Raw genomic sequence first — 22,281 nt, forward strand, 5'->3', positions numbered from 1 at the left:
TTTATAAAGTCCCAGGATAACCCAGCCCCTGTGGACCAAAAGTCTCAAAATTCAGAGTAAGCAGAACTTTGCATTTCCGGACTGCTGGTCAGAGTTGATGGTTCTTCCTTGGGAGATTTTGGTCGTTGCCCCCAGAGGGTAGAGAAATCTTGTCTGTATCCCTGCCTTGAAGCCTAAATAGCATCCAGGATTCTTTCTTTTCTTTTTTGGAAAAACTAAGTATTAATAGCAAATCCCTTGAGAGCCTGCGAGTCAGATGCCTTTCCCTGTGTGCAAGAAAGATCCCTGAACGGTAAAAATATTGAATCTGCGCACATCCAAAAGGGGAGGGGACAGAGACCTCGCCCTGAGCGTTGGCCAGCTGGTTCCCTCTTGGCCTCAGTTTCCTGTCTGTGAAATGGGTCTCTTGAAACACCTCACCAGGTTGTTTTGAGGATGAGCATAAGGAACTAGTTTGGTTTAGAACTGCTGTTGAAAATGAAGAGCAGCACATTCCAAACCGGGTCAGCCCGTTCACACATGCAAGACTGGCTATTGCTTGGCTGTTTCAACATGAATGTTTTGCTCCATCTTGGAATCTTTATTTATAACTGCTGTTTTGGGAAAACCTCTAGGTGACACCCTGTGTTTTCCCCCCACCGCAGTCTTTTCTAAACTTGTTTTCTTGTTCTAATAAAAGAGTGCAGTTAGTGCACCTTTGGACATCATGTGCAGATCCCACCAAAATTTGTGCCGTTTTCTTTGCCTTAGCCCTCAGCTGTCCTTTTCCCCTCATTCAACAGTGGTGTTTACGCACGCACACAACTTAAGAAACAATAACCAGAAATAATAACAACCTGTTGCCATAATGGACAACATTTTCCCCAGAAGTAAGTCTTTATCCCTTGTAATTGCAGATTTATAAAGGTAAATGTGCAGGCTCTCTCTTTTCCATTTTAACTCTGCAATGAAAAGGGCCAGAGACTTCATAAACATGGGGGAAGAAAGCTGTGACCATGTGTTTTGCGGCCATAAATTGTTATAATGCTAAAGAGATCTAGCTATTCCCAGTGGTGGGATCCAAAAATTTTATGCACAGGTTCCCATGGGGTGGGATTCAAACTGTGGCGTAGCGCCAATGGGGCTGGGCTGGGCATTCTGGGGGCGTGGCCGGGCATTCTGGGGGCGGGGCATTCCTGGGCGGGGCTGTGGCAAGGACACAGCCGCTGCGCCGGTCCTTGGGCAAGAAACGAATGCACGCAGGCGCAGGCTGCTACGCACGCCGGTGCACCTCCTGCTAGACTGCTTCAAGTTCTGCACGCCACTGATGAGGAGGGGCGTGACTAAGGCAAGAATCACGTGGCAAAATCACCAATGAGTAACCCCCTCTCGGCACACACAAATAATTAGTAACCTACTCTCAGGAACCTGTGAGAACCTGCTGGATCCCACCTCTGGCTATTCCCAATTTTTTTTAAAAAATCCTTCTTGTTGAAGAGAAGGAACTGGAGACCACCAGGGAGGAGAGATGATGAAGCCAGGGACGTAGAGGAGGAATTGCTATGTGAGCGTCCTGCTGCCGCTGCAAATGTGTCTGCGCAGTGCAGAACCAGGGAGATCTGTGCAGAGATCCGTATCTGCATGGAAACTGCCTTGATTCGACGGATGACCAATTCATGGTGTAAATGGGACCCACCCACCCACCCTCCTCGGTGGGGAAATGCTGAGTTTGTGCTGGTGCTCAGTGAAAAGAAAGCTCTGCACAGGGTGACTTCCCAGGGATGGTGACTTCCCACCCGCAGGTCTCCATGGGACTCCAGTGATGAGCATGAGGGATCAGATGTTTTCACTTGACACGAAAGGCCAAGGGTGTGCTGCGTCACATGTGGCAAAATAACCTGGAGCAGGGGTGTCAAACTCGCGGCCCTCCAGATGTTCATGAACTACAATTCCCATCAGTCCCTCCCAACATGAGCATTGGCTATACTGGCAAGGGCTGATGGGAACTGTAGTTCATGAACATCTGGAGGGCCGCGAGTTTGACACCTGTGCCCTGGAGCAAGAGTTGTGCAGTGCTAGAGCGGTGGCTGGGACTGAGAAGGCTTGGCTTCAGTTCCCCGCTGGGGGTGCGCTCAGGGCAGTCATATTCACTATGTCCTACCTGACAGGGTTGTCACTAAGATAACAGTGGGGAAGAGAGAAACGCAGATGCCTCCCGGAGTTAGCTAGAAGAGCCATTTGAGACCTGCTGGACCAGATGCTGGGGCAGAGCATGATTTTCTCCTGCCTGCATGGAGGGTCTGCCGACTCCCCTCTGTCCAAAGAGTCCTCTGGCCCAGAAAATGACCATCTGCAGCCGCACGTGGCTGTGCCCGCTCATTCCTCCCCTCCCCATTGCAATTTTGTGGGTTTGATGAGTAGTGGGGGGGGGGGCACAGTCCCGTCCCTGCTGCGTTCTCTCTCCGACTGCTGGCACTGGCAGCATACAAATCCTTTTGGGAGCTTGACCTGTCATAAACTGTGCAGATGTTGCAAGCCGAGGGTGTCCGGTCCTTGCTTTGGCCCACTTTCTCCTTTTATGGTCCGGCTGTCGCTCCTTGGGATCAGCCATCCGATGCTGGCTTGTGACGATGCAGAGCTTGCTGGTCTTTGGGAAGGAAGCTGGGGGCACGAGGCGGGGGAGGGAATTTTCCCCTCCTGCTGAAGCCAAAGCTACTCTTCAAAGCCTGGAATACAGGGGGAATGGGGGGGAGGGAGAGAACAGGGCAGGGGTGCCCGGGAGAGCCTGGGTCCCATCCCTTCTGGGGCAAGCCTCGGGCATGCCCTGGAGCAGGGGCATAGTGTGGTGTCCTGGGGGCGTTCCAGGGCGAGCGGCGTAGCAGCAGGGGCGCAGAGAGCACACGCGCCCCGGGCACAGTTCCCCCTTGCTCTGCCCCTGCCATATAACCATGTGGATCCCTTGAGAACTGCCTGCCCCACCACTCACAAGGAGCTCACCAGTGCAGCCCTGCCCACCTCCCCCCACCCGGCCTGGCCTGGCCTGTGAGGTTTGGTACAGACAATTGCAGAGTGAGAATGTTTTTCAAAGCAGAAACAGTTGAATCTGGTGGCTTGCAATTCTGTTCTGGCTTTCTCTTCCTGGCTTTTGGTACCTTGCAGGGGCTTGTGCTTTTTATTTGATGACTGCCTTCTCTTTCAATGCAGTGTCGTATCAGGCACGCCTTTTGGAACTCCTTAGACCAGAGCAGGGTCTCATGGGCCAGCCAGGGTATTTGTAAAGGCATTTGAATGCATCAAACAGCCCAGCCTCTAACAGCTGTCTTCTTTGCTTGCAGATCGAGAAGATCAGTCCATCTTGTGCACGTGAGTAGAACCCTGCTGGCCAGCCCCTCTTCTCCCCCCACCCCTTTTTGGCCTGCCTTAAAGTAGCAAAAGGTGCGCCAGGTGTGCGTTTCCCCACTTTCACAAGAGGCCTGTGCAGGCTCTGCATGGCTGTCCACACACACTGCAAAAGCAAACTCTGATGTGAAATGATCTCTGGCCTCTAGTAGTAATAGAAGCCTTTATTGGCATAAGCAGATTAATAAAGTATGCTTTTTGGTATCTTTGGCCTCCAGCTTTTAAAACTGGATGTTTTTGGATTCGGGACAATGGCTGGACCAGGCGTGGACCAGGGAGGTCTGCATCCAACTCCTCCCATGGCCGTCCCAGGATGGTTGCAAAGCTAAAAAATGCTGCAGAGCATTCCTCGGAGAAAAGCCAAAATGAGTGAGCCTGTGTGGCCTAGTGGTTAGAGCTAGTGGGACTAGAATCTGGGTTAAAATCCTCCCTCTGCTGTGGAATTTATTGTTTAGTAGCACTAAAGGCTATTGTGTGAAAGACAATACAACAGGCTGTAGCAAGTGGGGGCCCACAAGAAAATTGTGGAGAGAGGGCATCCCCCCCTTTTTCCTTCTGTTCTCCCCCTTCCTCTCCGCCCCTTCCTCTTCCCCCAGTTGCCTCTTCTTTTACTCTTCTCTTTCTGGCTCCTACCCCATCTCCCTCTTTCTGCCCACATATTGGAGCTCTCTCTTTCTCTTCTCCTACCCAAAATCTTTCTGCCCCCCTAGCCCAGCTTCCGTTCTCTCCAGGGACGAAGGTATGGATTTTTGTATGGGGAATTTGGGGGGCGGGGCCACGCCCCCACCCATCTCTAGGGGTGTGGCCATGCCTCCCCAAGCCCCGCCCCCTAGCCTCAGTGCTTATAAAAGCAGCTGTCCGAGGTCGGGGCCGGCAGACTCCCCCCCCCCCAACTGGCTGGGCTCCCAGCCAGCAGTTCTTTCTGCCCTCCACTCCAGGCAGAGGCATAGCTAAGGAAAATGGAGCCCGGTGCAAAATGGAGCCCGGTGCGCCCCCCCCCCCCAATGGGCGGCCGCTGTGATGCTGGAATCCATCCCCAAACAGCATAACTTTCAATGGTGTTTAAACTAGGGAGCCCAGATTCTCCTTTTAAATCCACCTTAAAGGGAGAATCTGGGGTTCCGAATTAAAACAACATTGAAAGTGATGCTGTTTTGGGGTGGATTATCCCCCACCCTGAAACAGCATCACTTTCAAGGTTTAAAGTGGGGATCTCAGATTCTCCCTTTAAATCCATGCTGAAGGGGTGGATTTAAATCTGGGGAAATTTGGGGGGTGCCTGCTGTCAGGGGTGCAATTGTTAAGCTAGCAGCACCAAAATTTCAGGTATCTTTAGGAAACCCTCCTGCTTATACCACCCAGTGTTGGTGAAGTTTGGCTCATGGGGGCCAAAGTTATGGACCCTCAAATGTGTAGCTTTCATCTCCTATTAGCTCCCATTGGAAACAATGGGGGATGAGGGCACCCCCTTTGGGAGTCCATAAATTTGGACCCCCTTGACCAAACTTCACAAAACCTCAGTGGTATCAATAGGAGACTCTCCTGATGATACCACCCAGGTTTGGTGAAGTTTGGTTCTTGGGGGCCAAAGTTATGGTCCCTCAAAGGTGTAGCCCTCATCTCCTATTAGCTCCCATTGGAAACAATGGAGGATGGGGCACCCCCTTTGGGAGTCCATAGCTTTGGATCCCTTTGACAAAACTTCACAAAACCTGAGTGGTATCAGTAGGAGACTCTCCTGATTATACCAGCCAGGTTTGGAGAAGTTTGGTTCATGGGAGTCAAAGTTATGGACCCTCAAATATGTAGCCCCCATCTCATATTAGCTCCCATTGGAAACAATGGGGCATGGGGCACCCCCTTTGGGAGTCAGTAACTTTGGACCCCCTGAACTAAACCCCACCAAACCTGGGGGATATCATCAGGAGAGTCACCCAACAAATCCCTGAAATTTTGGTGCTGCTAGCCTAAAACCAACGCCCCCTGCAGGCCAAAAACCAAAAAAACCTCACTAAAAATACAAAAAAACACCAACGGGGGGGGGGGGGGGCAGAGCTTCGGACATGTAATGAGGGGGGGGGGGGGTTGAACCTAAGAACACCCCCCCTTACCTACGTCCTTGGTTTTCTCTGTCCGGACACCTCCCCTAGCTCCTTCTCTCCCAAGCCCTCAATCCCTTTCTGCCCTGACTCCAACTCTCTCTCTCTCCCCCAGCACCATTATTGGTAGCTGGCATGGTGAGCCCCCCCACCACCCTGCACACACAGCCCCGCTCTCACGGCCTCAGCTAGAGGCCTCCCCCCCAAACAGCCTCCTCAGGGGGTGCCGTTGCCAGCCCCTCTACCCAGCGAGAAGCACTGCTCAGGCTTCCCCCAACTTCCTCCAACCTTCAGACTTTCACCCGCAGTCTTCTGGGAAAAAATATGGTTAGGTCTTTATATAATGGAATTATTTATTTGTCATTTATATCATTTACTTCATAGGCCACCTTTCCTCTTGGGGACTTGGGGCAGTTTCCAACCATAAAAATCCAATAAAATCCATAAAACTATAAGCATTTTGCTTGAAACACGGCACTATTGATTCCGACGGGCTAATAATTTTGAAGCTATATCCCATAAGCTCATCATAAAGGAAAAAGGTGTGGGGTCCCACTAGTGGTCACAGTTGCTGCCTCAACCATAAGCCCAGCAGAATAGCTCAGTCTCACAGGCCCTGTGAAATGGTGCTCAGTCCTGTCAGACCCGGGTCTCACTTGACCCAGTGTCTCTCCAGGCTGCTGCCGGAGCTGGGAAGCTTTGCTCAGGGACTTTGAGCCAGTCAAATTTTGAGCACTCTGGTTAACCAACCTCGCAGGGTTGTAGGGAGGATAAAATGGAGCAGAGAGAAACACTATTGGCTGCTTTGAGTCCTCACTGGGGAGAAAGGCCGGCTATCAATGAAGTAAATAAAATAATAAAATTATACTCCCCTCATCTCCACAAAAGTCGTCTTCTGTTCTCTCTCTCTCAACTCCAGTGTGCCAGCCTCCCCCACTTGACCCGCATCTGGCACCACCTTTGAAACCCATCTTTGGCTTCTGCTCCCAATCCCCAACTCAGTCAACTGAGGCCCCATTCCTTCTCTTCCCCCTGTGCCCCTTGGTTGCTGTCTCCACGTTTGGTTGCCAGCTCCTGGAAAGGCGGGTGGGTTTGCCCGGCCACTTGCTTTTGCTTCTGAACCTGTGGAAAAGGGCAGTTTAGAGCAAAGTGACCAGACATCCCGCTTTTGGCGGGACAGTCCCACTTTTGAGCAATTTGTCCCGTGTCCCGTGGGGTTTTTTAATTCTCCCCATTTTTGGAAGGCTGCTGCACTGCCTTCTGGGGCGCTCCCTTTTTCCTGCCCTGTCAGAGGGCGGGAAACAGGGGAGCGCCCCAGAAGGCAGTGCGGCAGCCTCCCGCGCACGTGGCCGCAGGAGTGCACTGCCTTTTGGGGCGCTCCCCGGTTTCCCACCCTGTTACGGGCGGGAAACGGGAGCGCCCCAGAAGGCAGTGCAGGGGCGCATGCACACCGCGTCAAAAAGGTGAAAATCTGGTCACCTTAGTTTAGAGCAGCCCTTTATTTTCTAGGACACCCCAGAAGGAAACCATCTGTGGGGAGCTTCCCTTTCTAGAGGTAGTCTACCTCTGAAAACTGGTTGCAAAAGGCTTGGGAGCTTCTCCAGGGCCTTTTGCTGTTCAACACTGGGCTAGGAGGAGCCAACACAGCAGGGCTCCTCAGACTGACCTTGGCTGGCCATGTTGAATGCTCAACCCGCTCTGTTTCCAAAATTTCGGCAGGGTGAAGGGCGGCGTTGTCCTGTGTGGCACATGATGCGAGCCGTTCCTGTCTTTGGATGCCGTCACAGGAAAACGGCCCGAGAAAAAGAAGTTCAAAGTCTCCGAGGTCCCGTTTTGTTTAAAAAGGCTAATCTCGGCCTTTTGAAAAAGGGAAGACGCAAAGTAGATTTATTGGGAAGCTTTCTGCGCAAATGTCTTCCAACAGGCATGTTTAGTCTGGAGCCATTCCCAGAACACTTAATTTTTATCAATAAAACATGGAGAAGTTTCAGCTTGGGGCCCAGGTGGAGCTGGCCGTGGCTGTCGGGCTCTGCAGTCTCACTCTGGAATGGGCTCACTCAGCCCATGAAGTCCCCCTCTACGGTATTATTATTTGCTAATCAGAGGTATACTGCTTCTGAATATGGAGGTTCTATTTAGCTAATGTAGGCCTCTCAACCATCCATTTGGTTGATCCCTCCCGAACCCCCAGAACAATTTCCTAAACAGCTGCTAATAATGGTTCCTGTTGCCATTCAAAGCACCTCACGTGCGCGAGGACAGAGTCTGTGTGACACCCCGCAAGAGAGTATTATCCCCATAATGCCCATTGGTGGGGGTAGGCGTTGAGGTTGAGAGCGGCTGACTTCCCTGAAACTTGGCAGGAGGGAGATTTGAAGCTGCCCCCACCATTCATCACATCCAGTGGAGCTGAGTTCCACAGGGCAATGTATATGTAGAAGTGCCATCATTCAAAGCAGCCCGGGCAGTTTTCTTTGGGTGATCCACAGATCTAGTGTCATGATGAGAAAACTTTGCCCAGTTTTCTGTGCATAATTTTGTAGGCCTCTCTTGTGCCTGTTTTTATTTCTAAGCCTCTGGGAATCGAGGGGAACTTTATCACAGCACTGCGGGGTGAATTCATTCGCTCTAACGGGAAAACCTGACCTGGCCTTTTAAGGTTTGGGCCTTGTTCCACAACTTACGGCCATCTATTTTTTAAAAAGTTTCTTTCATGCCCATTCATCAATGCTAGAGAAAAACACACCTCCTAATTAGGAAAAGAAAATGTGCTCCGTGGAAGAGCTTCAACCTTAAAGGACCCTGAGTCTGATTTGTGCAAACTTTGCTGCGTGATCTTCCCCGTGACATATTTCTCTTCCCAAGCAAATGTATCTGGCACCTCCAGTGACATTCCAGGGTCCATCTTGGAAAGGGAGACAAGGGGTAGACAGTAAGTCTGGCAGAGGGCAACAATCTATATCTGGGGTATTGTGGGTTTTCCCGGTTGTGTGGCTGTGTTCCAGTAGCATTTATTGCTGACGTTTCACCTGATGCCAGCCACAGATGCAGGCAAAACGTCAGGAGAAAATGCTACTGGAACACAGCCATACAACCCGGAAAACCCACAGCACCCTAGCGATTCTGGCCATGAAAGCCTTCGACAGTCGAAATCTGGGCTTGCCTGAATCCTCCGGGTTAAGTCTTTGCCCTTTCCACCAAAGGTCCTGTCCGTCTGCTCACTGCTGCAGGAGGCCACGGTGGGATCTGGCAGGGGTGTAAGGCAGTAAGGCAGGGGTGTCCAACTCTGGCACTTCAGATGTTCATGGACTACAATTCCCATCAGCCTCTGCTAATGGGGCTGATGGGAATTGTAGTCATCATCATCATTCACCTTTTATTGGCATAAATAAAAGAATAAAGGGAATTGTAGTCCATGAACATCTGAAGCGCCATAGTCCGCCCCCCTCCCCCCGCAGTATGTCAGTAGTCCCTAGCTTGAGAAAGCCAGTCTTGGAGACCTGTGAAAAGGATTGTTTAGGCATCTCAAGGACGCAGAAGGGAGAAAGTTAGGCCACCTGTGAAACCTCCCCCCTGCGGTGCAAGGGGCATACCCTGTTGCCCGAGGGCAGGGGGTTTCTCAGGGTCTTGCCTAGTTATCTGCATTTCTTATCAAGCAATAAACATCAGAAGAGGAATAGAGGAAAGCAAGAGACAGACGCCGTCTACATATCAATCTGTAAGTATGACACAGAGCAGGCTACGTGGGCGCACCAGCCCCCATCGAGAGTTGGTTCTGACCCACCCATTTATCCTGGACGCTGGCTGCCGGACATGGGCTCTGGTTCTTCTCTTGGGGACAGTTGAGGTCAGGAAGGGGTTTTGTTTCTCCTTGGCTGTCAAGAACTTGTATAAGGAAGCGGGGAAGCCCTCCGTGCTCCACCCCATGATCACCACTGTTCTTTTTCTCCTTGGCTTTGCAGGGGAGAATCGGGGGCCGGCAAAACAGAAAACACCAAGAAGGTGATCCAGTACTTAGCCGTCGTGGCCTCCTCCCACAAGGGCAAGAAAGACGTGAGCATCACGGTGAGTGGCCCCTTCCCCCGCGACCCTCTTCCTGCTCAACATTTTCCATGTTTCCTCCGGCGATGTCAGGACAGCCACTCCGCGAAACGCTCATCCTTGCCAAATAGCTGGCATAGTATTGAGAAGGCACAGATATGTCACTGCTCAAGTGTTTATGGAAAAAACCCGCTTTGTTTGACAAATCCCCCTCTCTCCTTCAGGGCAAGCTCAGTGCCGTTCCTGCAGAGCTCATAGCTTTCCATATGTGGCTCCTCTGCAGGGACCGCTGGCACCGCCCCTGCAGGGACGGGAGGGTGGGGGGCGCTCACCTTGCCTTGGCACCTTTCAGAGATGTTGACAGCACCAGGGAAATGAATTCTTGCACGGGGACCCTTCAGAGAACATACAAATATCCGCAGAGCCCAACTGGACCAGACCAGGGTCCATCGAAGCCAGCGTCCTGCTTCACATAGCAGCCAAAACATCTGTTCTTAGAGGGCTAGCAAACAGAGCAGTGAATTCCAGCCATGCAGTCCAGAGGTTCGCTCCCTCTTTATATGGAGGTTCCTTTTGTTCGCCGGGCAAAAGCATATCGAGGGGAAATGGGGCCCGAGGGCAACACCTCCCCAGGGCGCCCCCCTGCGCTCGTGGATGGGATTCAGACCAACACCTCCCCCCCGCTTCTCTGCAGGCAGACTCCTGCTGTCCCGAGGGCCTGGGGAGGGCAAAAGCTGGCCTGCACGGAGCCCGGGGGTAAGGCTCAGTGGGGCACATGCCGTTTTGTCACGTGGGGGGCACCCGGCATCCCCCTCACATGTCTGAAAGGCATGCGCCCGGGGACATTCATGTCCCTATAGGCCTGTGGTGGCGAACCTTTGGCACTCCAGATGTTATGGACTACAATTCCCATCAGCCCCTGCCAACATGGCCAATTGGCCATGCTGGCAGGGGCTGATGGAAATTGTAGTCCATAACATCTGGAGTGCCAAAGGTTCGCCACCACTGCTATAGGCCGTAGGCCTCTGTTGCCAGGCCCAGTAGCTCCTGATGGAACCCTGCTCCATCTGTCTCTCTGTGCGTGTCACTGGAGACGTGTGTGCGCACATTAAAGCTTCTGCCCAAGGATAAAAGTTTGTTGGTCTTAAAGGTGCCCCTGGACAAACTGAGCCCCTTTAAAGCCACCTGTGCTCATGGCTGCAGCTCATGGCAGAGCTCACGTGAGCAGGTGTGAATACATTATTATTATTATTATTATTTATTATATTTATAAACCGCCCTCCCCCGAAGGGCTCAGGGCGGTGAACAGACAAATACATGATGTACCTTATACTGTACACGGCCATTAAAGTCTGTGTTGCCTGCTCAGACTGGCAGCCGCTCTCCAGGGCCTCAGGCAGTGATGGGATCCAAAAATTTTAGTAACAGGTTCCCTCGCCAGCCCCCCCTCAGCAAAGGGGGCAGAGGCGTACCTAGGCAAACCTGGTGAGACAGGTGAGATAAAATGTACGAAAGGCTGAGAATCAATGAATTGCAGTATCTGAAAGGGATTACCCCAGTTCAGGGAGTTACATTATTAGTCGCAATTGCTATATGGAACCTTCACGTTCAAAGGCAGTATGGCTCTCGGGGAGGTGAGGGCGTGGAGATGGAAAAGCGGACCCAATTAGTAACCCCCTCTCGGCACACACCAATAATTAGTAACCCACTCTCGGGAACTGGTGAGAACCTGCTGGATCCCACCTCTGGCCTCAGGTCTTTCACACGACCTTCCACCTGATCCTTTAATTAGGGGAGGCCGTGACTGAGTGGCAGAGCCAGTGCCTGCCTGGCATGGAGTTTCAAGGGCCAGGCGAGAGGGCACCAGTCCTGAATAGACAACACTGGCTTTGGCAGCCCTGATTCGGCAGCAGGCAGCTTTGTGTGACCTGAGAGGTGCTGGAGGGTGAGCGTGGGGTCTCCTGCATGCCTGTAAGATGCTCTGCCACTGAGCCGTGGGGTCTGTGGCCAAAGGATCCATTGAGGTGATCTCAGGGAGCAGACATTAGGTGATTCTTTTCTCTGCTCGGGGAGCTGCTGCCAGGCAGAGGAGACAGTACGCACCTGAGCAGGCTGGAGGTCTAACTCTGTGTAAAGCAGCTGGGTGCACCCAGCAGGCCCTTTGTGGGGCATGAGTGGGCATGGCCTTCATTTGGTTTCCAAAACAGGGCTCCACTCAGCCAAGAAATGAGGTCGAGAGCTGGCCTGCTCTTACTCCATGGAGGCAAAAAAGCATCCCATAGAAGCTGCGGGACTTCACAGACCGGATGCTGGAGACAATATTGATTTTTTTTTTTCAAGTGAAGAAGCTTTAGCAATGGAGACTCAAAGGATGGAAGGAGGTGCTAATGGGGCTCCATTCCTTAAAGCAACACACAGAACCCCTGTTTCCTGGATGTTGAACAAGATCTGATGAGCTCTCTTTCACTTTTTTCCCCCCGCCAGCACATGTCTCTTTAGAGCATAGGTGTCAAACTCGTGGCCCTCCAGATGTTATGGACTACAGTTCCCATCATCCCCTGCCAGCATGATGGGGTGATGGGAACTGTAGTCCATAACATCTGGAGGGCCACGAGTTTGACACCTGTGCTTTAGAGTTAGGCTGTGTCCAAACCTGCCAGTGCCTCTGTGTGCTGGAGGTGGGGGGTCTATGCTTTTGGAATTCTGAAACACCATGATGGGAGCAGACACAGAATGGCCCTTCAGTCACGCACTGAAGATCCTTGGGTTATCCTGTCTGCTGCAAAGCCTATCAAATTCCCCAGGGTCAATCAGAAGCCCAGTTGGCCCCACCCACTTTTCAAAACACTTGATTGTCGGATGCCAGGGTCTCCACGGGCACCCAGTTGCCTGGGACGTGGCTTGTCTCTGTATTGTAAATGTAGCTGGAAACACCTTTTTCAAAAGTATTTCAGGATGCGCCACTGACAATTGTTTTATGCCGTATTGTTTGACTACAGCAAGGTCCATCTTTTGCTTACGTGAGTAATCTGGATGTGTGTGTAAAGGGCACGGAGTGTGGATCTGCATGGTGTGGTTGCACTCTTATCCCCCTCCCCGGGGAAAATCAGTAAACTGACCCCCGACCCCTCCCCGCCAACACACCATCTGGGAGGGGAAGGAGGGCTGGTGCCCAGTCCGGGTGCTCAGGGCTCTCAGTCCCTGCTGCCCAATGGGAAAGCGGCGCCACGATGTTTGTCCGATGCCACTCGTTCTTGTACGCTTCTGGATTTTTATTTGCCAGCGACCCTTGGAAGGGTAAAGCCCGCCTGTGCCCGGGAGGAAAGAACACCCCTCCAGTGGGAACGTGCTTTGGGGACAGAACTGTTTTTAAAGCTTTCCCTGGCAATCGCTGTGTGGGGGTGACTGGGTGTCCTTGCGACTGCCTGCTTGCATGCGGCTCCGCTGTAACGCTTGCTCTTCCGCTGTAACGAAGCCATCTCCCTGCCCCTGCAGACTTTATGCATGATTCCATACTGGCTAAGTCACCGAGTGAATTATATCAAGGAATGAAGCTTGTCATTTGCAGCTGTTTTATTAACATACAGTAGGTCGTCTGGGAGAGAAGCTCCGCAGGGGCAGGGCGGGTGGAAAAGAAGCTGCAAAGGAGTGCCAAATGCAAACCGGGCGGGCTCTGTCGGGCCCTGCGATTTGCGATTCTTTCCCCTGTGTTCTTCCACCAGCGCTGCACAGCGGAATATCTTTTGAGAAATCCCAGAGAGAGCAGGCACACTTCACCTCGCAGCAGTGGCGTAGGAGGTTAAGAGCTCATGTATCTAATCTGGAGGAACCGGGTTTGATTCCCAGCTCTGCCACCTGAGTTGTGGAGGTTTATCTGGGAAATTCAGACTAGCCTGTACACTCCCACACACGCCAGCTGGGTGACCTTGGGCTAGTCACAGCTCTTCTGAGCTCTCTCAGCCCCACCCACCTCATAGGGTGTTTGTTGTGAGGGGGGAAGGGCAAGGAGATTGTAAGCCCCTTTGAGTCTCCTGCAGGAGAGAAAGGGGGATATAAATCCAAACTCTTCTTCTTCTCCTTCTCAGTGGAAGTTTCAAAACAGGGGTCAGTTTGACCATGTTGGAGACACTTTGATTATGTGTTCCTGCATGGCAGTGGGTTGGACTTGATGGCCCTCGTGATGTCTTCCAACTCTACGACTCTACATTCACTGTCCTAAGACAGAAGGGCTGTGGCCTGTCTCTTGGAGTCCCTCTTCCTTGGGACAATACAGGGGTGGGCTAACAGCCTGCCGTGTCACCTGCCCAACGAGATGTCACCAGGACACATCTTCTGACTAGGATGAGGAAGTCAGCAGCACCGCCCAACCTTGTAGCTCTGCCCCTGCATGGAAGGGGGTTGTCTGAGAAAAACCCCAATAAACCAACTCCAGCTGACCAGTTTCTCTGCACAGTAGCCTTGCCAATAGACCCGACACACATGCCAGAGTTGGTGATTTCTGGCACACAACGACCGTCTGAACACCGTAAAGGGAAGGGCTTTTTTCAGAGTTGACCAACAGCTCCCGATCTGGTCACCTGGGCTTGATGCCTGTGCACTGTTGGTGCTCCAGCAAGTGGCTCTTGGCAAAACCGCAGCGTAGGGGGAATTCAGAACTGACCTCTGCCCCATCATCAACCTTTGCTTGAAGAAAAGCCTTCGCTAGAAGCCTCTCTGCTTGTGTTAATTAGCCATCTGCTTCATAATTACATTTGCATGAAAAAAACAATCCACCCTTTTCCAAAATGAAGTGTGCGTTGCTGTGAGCTCTGCGTTAGCATGATCGACAGTCTCGGGTCGTCTTCTGCTTTGTGCTGTATTACCTAAAGATCATTTTCAGCATTCCCTATCCAAAGTCTGAGAGCCAGCGTGGCGTAATGGTTAAGAGCAGGTGGACTCTAATCTGGAGAACTGGGTTTGATTCCCTGCTCCTCTACTTGAGTGGTGGAGTCTCATTATTTGCTTCTTCTGTCCTACATACCAGCTGGGTGACCCTGGGGTCAGTCACAGGTACTCAGGACTCTTTCAGCTCCACCTACCTTGCAAGGTGTCTGTTGTGGGGAGAGGAAGAGGAAAGAGCTCGTAAGCCGCCTTGAGTCAGTAGAGAAAGGTGGCGTATAAATCCAAACTCTCTCTCTCTCTCATTTACATAAGGATTGGCTTGCCAAATGAAGCCTTCATTCTACCAGATCTAGAAAGAGGTCTGAGGGGGTGGATCTTAGCAGATAGTTTTCAAAAATGGCCCAAGGAGCAGTTGAGGGTGTCAATAGGGAATTGGAAGTCATTGCTTCCGGCAGCACCAGATTCCTTTACCCAAATGGCAGGAGCCATCTGCCCTGGCCAAGAATGTAAAGGAGTAGATTTTTGCATAGAATTTGATCAGTCAGGTGAGTTGTGGGGTGGGGATGAGAGGAAACTCTCTTTACTTGGCCCTTTTCCTGCACCTGATTTTTCCTCCTTTGCAGGCAGAGTTTTCTGGAAGGCAAATGTTGCAGAGATTGCAGCACGCACTGGGTCTTGTAAGCATCTTCTAAGTGCTTGTGGGAGAAAAACCTTTGCCCATTTTACATTTTCCTAAAGAGAGATTATTTTTCTAGGGGACAAAACACGGTTTGAATTGGTCCTCGTGTGTGTGGTGTGTGAGTGGGTGACTGCTTGTGACGTTTGATAGCTTTGGATCTCCTGTGGCTAAAGGCATCCCTGCACGCTTTAGGGTGAACTGGAGAAGCAGCTGCTGCAGGCGAACCCCATCCTGGAGGCTTTTGGGAACGCCAAAACGGTGAAGAACGACAATTCGTCCCGCTTTGTAAGTAGCCCGGTTCTGTGCCAGGGTGTGTGTGTGTGTGTGTGCGTGCACGCGCATGTGCAGACATGCTCTTGCCAGGAGTGGGAAATGTCTCATTTTATGGGGTCCTTGGAATGCACTCATTGGCTGTTGTTGTGCAATACGTGAAGGGGGGGTCTGTGCTACAAACATCTCTCTGCATGTGTACCCATTTAGCTGTTGAGATGTATAAACTGGGGTTTTTGGGGGGAGGGGACTTCGCACAGGTCTTGTCCCCAAAATGAGTCTGCCCCATTTTATTCCCCTCAACCCGAGATCCTTTTGCAAAATCCCAGGCTGGAGCCGCTCCTGGGTGAATGGCCGGGCGGGAGGCGCTTTATCCCCCTCCTTTCCACGAAATAACCAACAGGGTCATTTTTCAGCAAGCTGTCAAGCCCTGTAACTTGCCCCAGTTAAAAATACTTGGCACTCCCGACAAACCACGTGGTGTAGTGGTTAAGAGCAAGTGCACTCTAATCTGGGGTACCGGGTTTAATTCCTCCCTTTGCCGCTGGAGCTGTGGAGGCTTATCTGGTGAACCAGATTAGCTTGTGCACTCCCAACACGTGCCAGCTGGGTGACCTTGGGCTCGTCCCAGCTTTCTCAGCCCCACCGACCTCATAGGATGTTTGTTGTGTGTGGGGGGGGAGGAGATTGTCAGCCCCTTTGAGTATCCTTACAGGAGAGAAGGGGGGGGATATAAATCCAAACTCTTCATCTTCTTTCCTGTTTCCAGGGCAAATTCATCCGCATCAATTTTGACGTCACTGGCTACATCGTCGGAGCGAACATCGAGACCTGTATCCTTCTGAGAATGAGGAGATGCGGTTGAGGGGAAGGACTGTAAGCGTGGCTGCACTTATGCAGATCATGGCCTGCCATGAAGTTTAGGGTCGCCAGCCTCCAGGTGGGGCCTGGAGTTCTCCTAGCATGGTAACCAATGTCCAGATGATTCCCCTGGAGAAAATGGCTTCTTTGTAGAATGGACTCCATGACATTATATTCTCTTCCCGAAACTCTATCCACCCCAGGCTCCAACTCCCCAAATCTTCAGGAATTTCCCCCAACCAGAGATAGCAACCAGAATGTAGTCCCTTTGGTGACACTCAGCTGGGGTGGACTGGCCAGGGCCTGAATGGGAGATGTCCCAAGCACCCTTCCTCGTAGAGCTCTGTGGTGGGACTGAGATGCAATAAAATGTGGACAAATCCCTGCAATTAGCAACCCTTATTCCCTGATGGGTTGGGTAATTAAACCCTAGCTCAGTGGTGGTGAACCTTTGGCACTCCAGATGTTATGGACTACAATTCCCATCAGCCCCTGCCAGCATGGCCAATTGGCCATGCTGGCAGGGGCTGATGGGAATTGTAGTCCATAACATCTGGAGTGCCAAAGGTTCGCCACCACAGCCCTAGCTCCTGCTGCACTAGGGTTTCACCAAAGAACTACAGAGCTTCTTTTCTTCCCGTTTGGCTTTGAGTGCGAATCCTTCTCTGCCTTGCACAGCTGCCTGCTGAGTGTGAAAAGGTCAGTCATTCTGTGTGTGTGCGTGCATGGCTACCAGAGGCTCTAGAAGCAAACAAGAGGGTCAAGTAGATGAGTGGAGATGGAGGAGGGTCTGTTGGAGAGAAGGTCAGTCTGTGTCTGACCATCAGAACTCAAACTAAGCTGCCTGGGGAGAGTCAGTAACCTTACAGGATTGGGCAAGGCTGGGACCATATTGGCCCCTGAGCCGTGCTGAATTGGAAGCTGCATTACCTCCCTCTGGCCATCGGCAGTGGTGGCGCTGCAGAGCAGCCAAGGGCAGGGCAGAAGCTCCCCCTTCTGGCAAGTTGGGGGTAAGGCAGCAGAATCATCCAGCCAATCAGGGTTTTTTAAATGGTCATAGGCTGGCAGAATGAAACATACATTTTCAGGCACCTCTGAGAAGTCAGCAAAAAGTTACATGTGCTTCGGTACTGAGTACCTAGTACTGAGATCAGCTGGTGTCTCAGGGCTTCAACCAAATACCCTAGATCTGGCCAGCTCTCCCTCCCTCTTTCAAAAATGATGCAACCCAAGTTCGGCTTTCTGTAAACTCAGCATGTTTATTCCAAGGAAACAATATAAATATTTGCGCTAAAATGTAATTTAATGCAAGAACGGTGGCCAAGTGCCATGACTTTCCCCCTTTTGTTTGCGTTTGTGCAGATGTGCTTTGTTTAAACACAGAAACAGATCAAATGAATACATTCCTTGAGACCAATGGCATTCTTGACTGCAGTTCTGACCTCAGTTGACGTAGAAGAGTGTACCTCTGCTAAGAGGGAACTGCAAATCATAAATCCTGTAGGCTAATTTTTTTTGCAGCCTGCTACAAAAATGATACTGTAGAATTGCCCAAGAAATTGAATTAGGAGAACTGAAATGTGGAGGGAGATGAAGCATGTCCCTTAGTGGGAAAGAGAATGAAAGGCCCTTTCTGCACGGTCAAAATATCCTGGGTTGAGCAAGGAAAATATCCCTGGGCAGCCGAGAATTCCACACGGTTCCCGGTGCTTACGCGGGCCTGCCTCGATGTTGCCCCGCGATATTTCCCTTACCCTGGGGTTTTCAAAAATCACCACTTTGGAGGTTCTTTTTAAAAATCCCGGTGTGACACTGCTTGTGCCTGCTACTGTGCAAAAACCAATCGGGAGCAGGACCGGTTTATTTTTCCCATCCAGCTGCCTGATCTCCCCGCCTGAAGTTTATTCAAGCTGCCACTCAAAAACAACAGCCAATCAGAATGCAGGACACCGGGCATACTGAGAGATGCTTTCAGTTGCCACTCAAAAAATAACAGCCGATCAGAATGCGGGACACCGGGCATGCTCAGTTATGCTTCTGAAGTAAATACAGAAAGTCCTGGGCTTGTGCGAAAACCATCTGGAGTATTTCCTCCTGGTTTTCAATGGACTTCTTCAAAAAGTGGGCAGCCGTGCAGACGGACAACCTGGGATAAAATAAATCCAGATTAAAAAAGACCAGCAGTGCACAGGTATATTTTTGCCACGCGGAAACGGCCAAAGAGAACGTTTCCTTTCTGGTCCCTACTCAGAATGAGAAAAGCAGTTTTGTTTATATTTGAAAGTGAGAAGCATGAGAATAGAAAGCAGGAAGCCAGAGGAAGGACCACTTCCCACAGCGGTGCTCATGGACCTACAGACCTGACGGCGACTGGGTTTGCGCTCCCCATCGATCCACAGAACATCAGTCTGGTGGTGGACAGGAGCCCCGAGAAGCAGAAACATTGACACCCCTGCCCTGCTAAGAGAGAGCCGACCTCTGACTACCAAGGATTTCCAACTCTAGGTTGCAGAATTCCTGGAGATTTGCAGCCATTTTCACCAGGGAAGCCGGACTCTGTCCTCTGGAAACTACTGAGAATTCTGGGAGAACTCCAGGCCCCACCTGGCAGTTGGCAATACTAGTGTGAGAGCCCTCTGGAGCTCCAGTGTCGGGTAGTGGTTAGAAAGTTGGGCTAGGCTTTGGAAAGGCCTGGCTTCATATTCCTGCTCTGACATGGAGCAATTTCAGTCACCTTGAGCCAGCTACGGAGTGGACTTGGGTATCCCTGAGCCAGCCAGACCCTTTGGGGCTAACCTATTCCACTGGGCTGGGGTGAGGCTACAGTGGTTTTCCCCTAACCTTGGGTGTGCTATCCTGACTTGCTTGCAAGGTGGGTGAGCTAAATGAAATCCTATTGGTGGGATTGTAAAATATGGTTCTCCCCGCCCCTTGAGTTCCTTTCTCTGAAAGGTGAGTGTGTGTAAGTTGTAGGGGGTATGAGTGCATTAGAGTTGCCAACCTCCAGGTTTTGGCTGGAGATCTCTCACTATTGCATCTGATCTCCAGGCAACAAAGATCGGTTTACTGGACAGCCAGCATGGACTGGTGGTTAAGAGCAGGGGGACCCTAATCTGGAGAACCCAGTTTGATTTCCTACTCCTCCACGTAAGCGGCGGACTCTAAGCTGATGATCTGGATTTGCTCCCCTGCTCCTTCCCATGAAGCTGCTTGGTGACCTTGGTGTCCCCTCCCCTCTCCTTTCCTCCCCTCCCTTGCATGACACCCCTCCCTCCCCTCTCCCTCCCTCTGCTAGGGTGGGTGAGCTAAATGAAATCTTATTGGTGGGATTGCAGATGCTGGGTCCCCTCCCCTTTCCTCCCCTCCCTTGCATGCCACACCTCCCTCCCCCTCCTCCCTCCACTAGGGTGGGCTAAGTGCAGGTGCAGATGCTGGCCCCCTCCCCTCCCCTTCCCTCCCCTCCCATTTATCTCCAAACTCTCACAGCCCCACCTACTTCACAAGGCATCTGTTGTGGGGAGAGGAAGGGAAAGAAGTTTGTAAGCCCCTATGAGTTTCCTTACAGGAGAGAAAGGGGGGATATAAATCCCAACTACTCCTCTTCCTCCTCCTCTTCCTCTTCCTCCTCCTCCTCCTCCTCTTCTTCTTCTTCTTCTTCTTCTTCTTCGTCTTCATCCTCTTCTTCTTCCTCTTTCTCTTCTTCCTCTTCTTCTTCTTCTTCTTCTTCTTCTTCTTCTTCCTCTTCTTCTTCTTCTTCTTCTTCTTCTTCTTCTTCTTCTTCAGTAGTGAGGGGGAGCTCACCACCTCCCTGGGCAGCTGATTCCACTGTTGCCTAACTCTCACTGTAAAGTTTTTTCCCAATATCCTGCCTAATGTCCTTTAAACCCATGATTGCGAGTCCTGCCCTCTCCGGCCAAGAGGGACAGCTCCCCGCCCTCTTCTAAGCGACAGCCCTTCATATACTTCAAGGGGCCAATCTCAACCTCCTCTTCTCCAGACTGAACGTTCCCAAGTCTTTCCTCGGAGGGCTGGGGCTCCAGGCCCCTGATCCTCCTCCTCACTTTCCTCTGTACCTGCTCAATTCTGTCTACACCCTTTTTGAAGTGAGGCTTCCAGAACTGTACACAAGACTACAGGTGAGGCCTGACCAGTGTGGCATACAGCGGGACTATGATATGGATGTTGTGATTTGGATGTTATGCCTCCGTTGATACACCCCAAGATTGCATTAGGCTTTTTTGTCACTGTATCACGCTGGCTACTCATATTTTAACTTATGGTCTACCTTCAAGCATAAGTCTTCCAAACTCTTACCAGTACTTGGCAAAGACTCCCCATGGCTGGAGGGTCCAGACCGCTGCGACTCGCTCAGGGTTTGCTTGCTTAACAGACACTGACAGATTTGCTGGAGAAGTCGCGTGCCATTCGGCAGGCCCGAGAAGAGAGGACTTTTCACATCTTTTACTATTTGCTTGCTGGAGCCAGTGACAAGATGAAGAGTAAGTAAGCCAGTCACAAGCCAGCAGATTTGGGGGTCAAGTGGGCAGGTTCATAGGTGAGCAATTTGGGGACTGGGCCTTTCTCCAATCCAGGATCAGCCCTACGGGAGAGGCTTGTAAAGAAGGGCTGGGTCTAGGGCCGTCGTGGCGAACCTATGGCACTCCAGATGTTCATGGACTACAATTCCCATCAGCCTCTACCAGTATGGCCAATTGGCCATACTGGCAGGGGGTGATGGGAATTGTAGTTCATGAACATCTGGAGTGCCATAGGTTCGCCACCACTGGTCTAGGGCAGGGCTGAGGCATGGGTCAGACTGAGATCCCATTTGGATGAGGGCTGCGTGTGGAACCCATCGTGAGGATCTGTGTATAAATGGGTAGCTTTAATAACCTCCGAAGAAGATCCAATCGGATCAAAACGCATCAGGTCTTTGTAGGTCTTCTGCATCACATCTTGAAATATTGTGCATTTGATTGTTAAGACTGAGGCTTCCTGGTTGTTTGTAATATATTTTATGGCATTGTGGTATTGGTTGGCCAATTACACACAAGGCGGCTGCCATGCGCTGGCAACTGGAGTAAGTCGGGGCAAGAAATCTTATCCTAACACGCTTCCTCCCCTCCCCGGGGCACGCCAAGAGAGAAAGCGCATTGTGGCAAGATAAGAGGCATGCGGGGGGGGGGAGGGATGGAGCCCGAAGACAACCCCTTCTCCAGGTGCCTCCCTGCACCCCACCCCACACTTGAGGGTGGGGCTTAGAGCAGGGCCACTCACCGCCGAGCCACCCCCCCCCCACCCCGAGCTCCTGAACCTGCCTGCAGGGCGACGGAGGGGGGGCCTTGGTGGCGTCAGGACTGGAGCCTGCCTTAGCACTTTTGGTTGGTTGGGGCTGTGTCCCCTATATGTGCAAGCCCCCCATGTCCCTATGGGCCGTATGCCTCTGGGCAAGATTTCTTGTCCTGATGCACTTCCTCTTGCCCTGCCCCTGCATCTCGCTTTCCCTGCAGAAAGGGAGAGCTCTTCTGGTGTGCCTTTTGCTCTGGAGAGGGACCGTGGGGAATCGGCCTAGGACTTCTCAGATATGAATGTATATTTTCTGTTGAGATTTTTATGTATATCTTTTTATTGTTTTATGTATATCTTTTTATTGTTTAGCACAATGCAAGAAAAAATATATTTTAAATATATTAAGGGACAGTTTTTAGTTTTCCCTGGTGGTGCCCCATGTGTCCCTCGGTTCTCAAAAGGTTACCAAAAGTTTTGCCATGTCAGTGACAACATGTGAACCAGCCTGTCTGCCTGCTTAAATGGCCAGGCAGAACTAGACGGTTTGTGACTGCCATCTCAATAAGTATATTAAGCAGCTTGTAAAATGGTAGGGACAATAAGCAGTTCAGGGCTCCACAGCCCCTTATCTAGATGGGTTGGTCTTGTGCAGGAAAGACAGTGTGGTGTAATGGTTAGAGTGTTGGACTAGAGCCTGATAGACTACTTGAAGGTCCCCACTTGAAAGTTTGCTGGGTGACCCTGGACCAGTGACTCTGTCTCTCTTTCTTAGCCTAACCTCCT

At 51.4% G+C, this 22,281-nt stretch overlaps 1 protein-coding gene across 2 annotated transcripts in view; it reads left to right on the top strand.

Moving 5' to 3' along the window:
- Nucleotides 1-22,281, top strand: part of MYH11 (myosin heavy chain 11) — a 93,323-nt gene that overhangs the window by 26,704 nt on the left and 44,338 nt on the right. For both annotated transcript variants that reach the window (XM_048493654.1, XM_048493655.1), the window contains exons 4-8: nt 3,315-3,342; nt 9,440-9,542; nt 15,271-15,363; nt 16,118-16,181; nt 20,610-20,708. In XM_048493654.1, coding sequence (XP_048349611.1) covers nt 3,315-3,342; nt 9,440-9,542; nt 15,271-15,363; nt 16,118-16,181; nt 20,610-20,708 — 387 coding nt within the window. The remainder of the gene's footprint in view (nt 1-3,314; nt 3,343-9,439; nt 9,543-15,270; nt 15,364-16,117; nt 16,182-20,609; nt 20,709-22,281) is intronic.

The sequence above is a fragment of the Sphaerodactylus townsendi genome, linkage group LG04 (assembly GCF_021028975.2).
Source record: "Sphaerodactylus townsendi isolate TG3544 linkage group LG04, MPM_Stown_v2.3, whole genome shotgun sequence".
Classification (NCBI taxonomy): domain Eukaryota; kingdom Metazoa; phylum Chordata; class Lepidosauria; order Squamata; family Sphaerodactylidae; genus Sphaerodactylus; species Sphaerodactylus townsendi.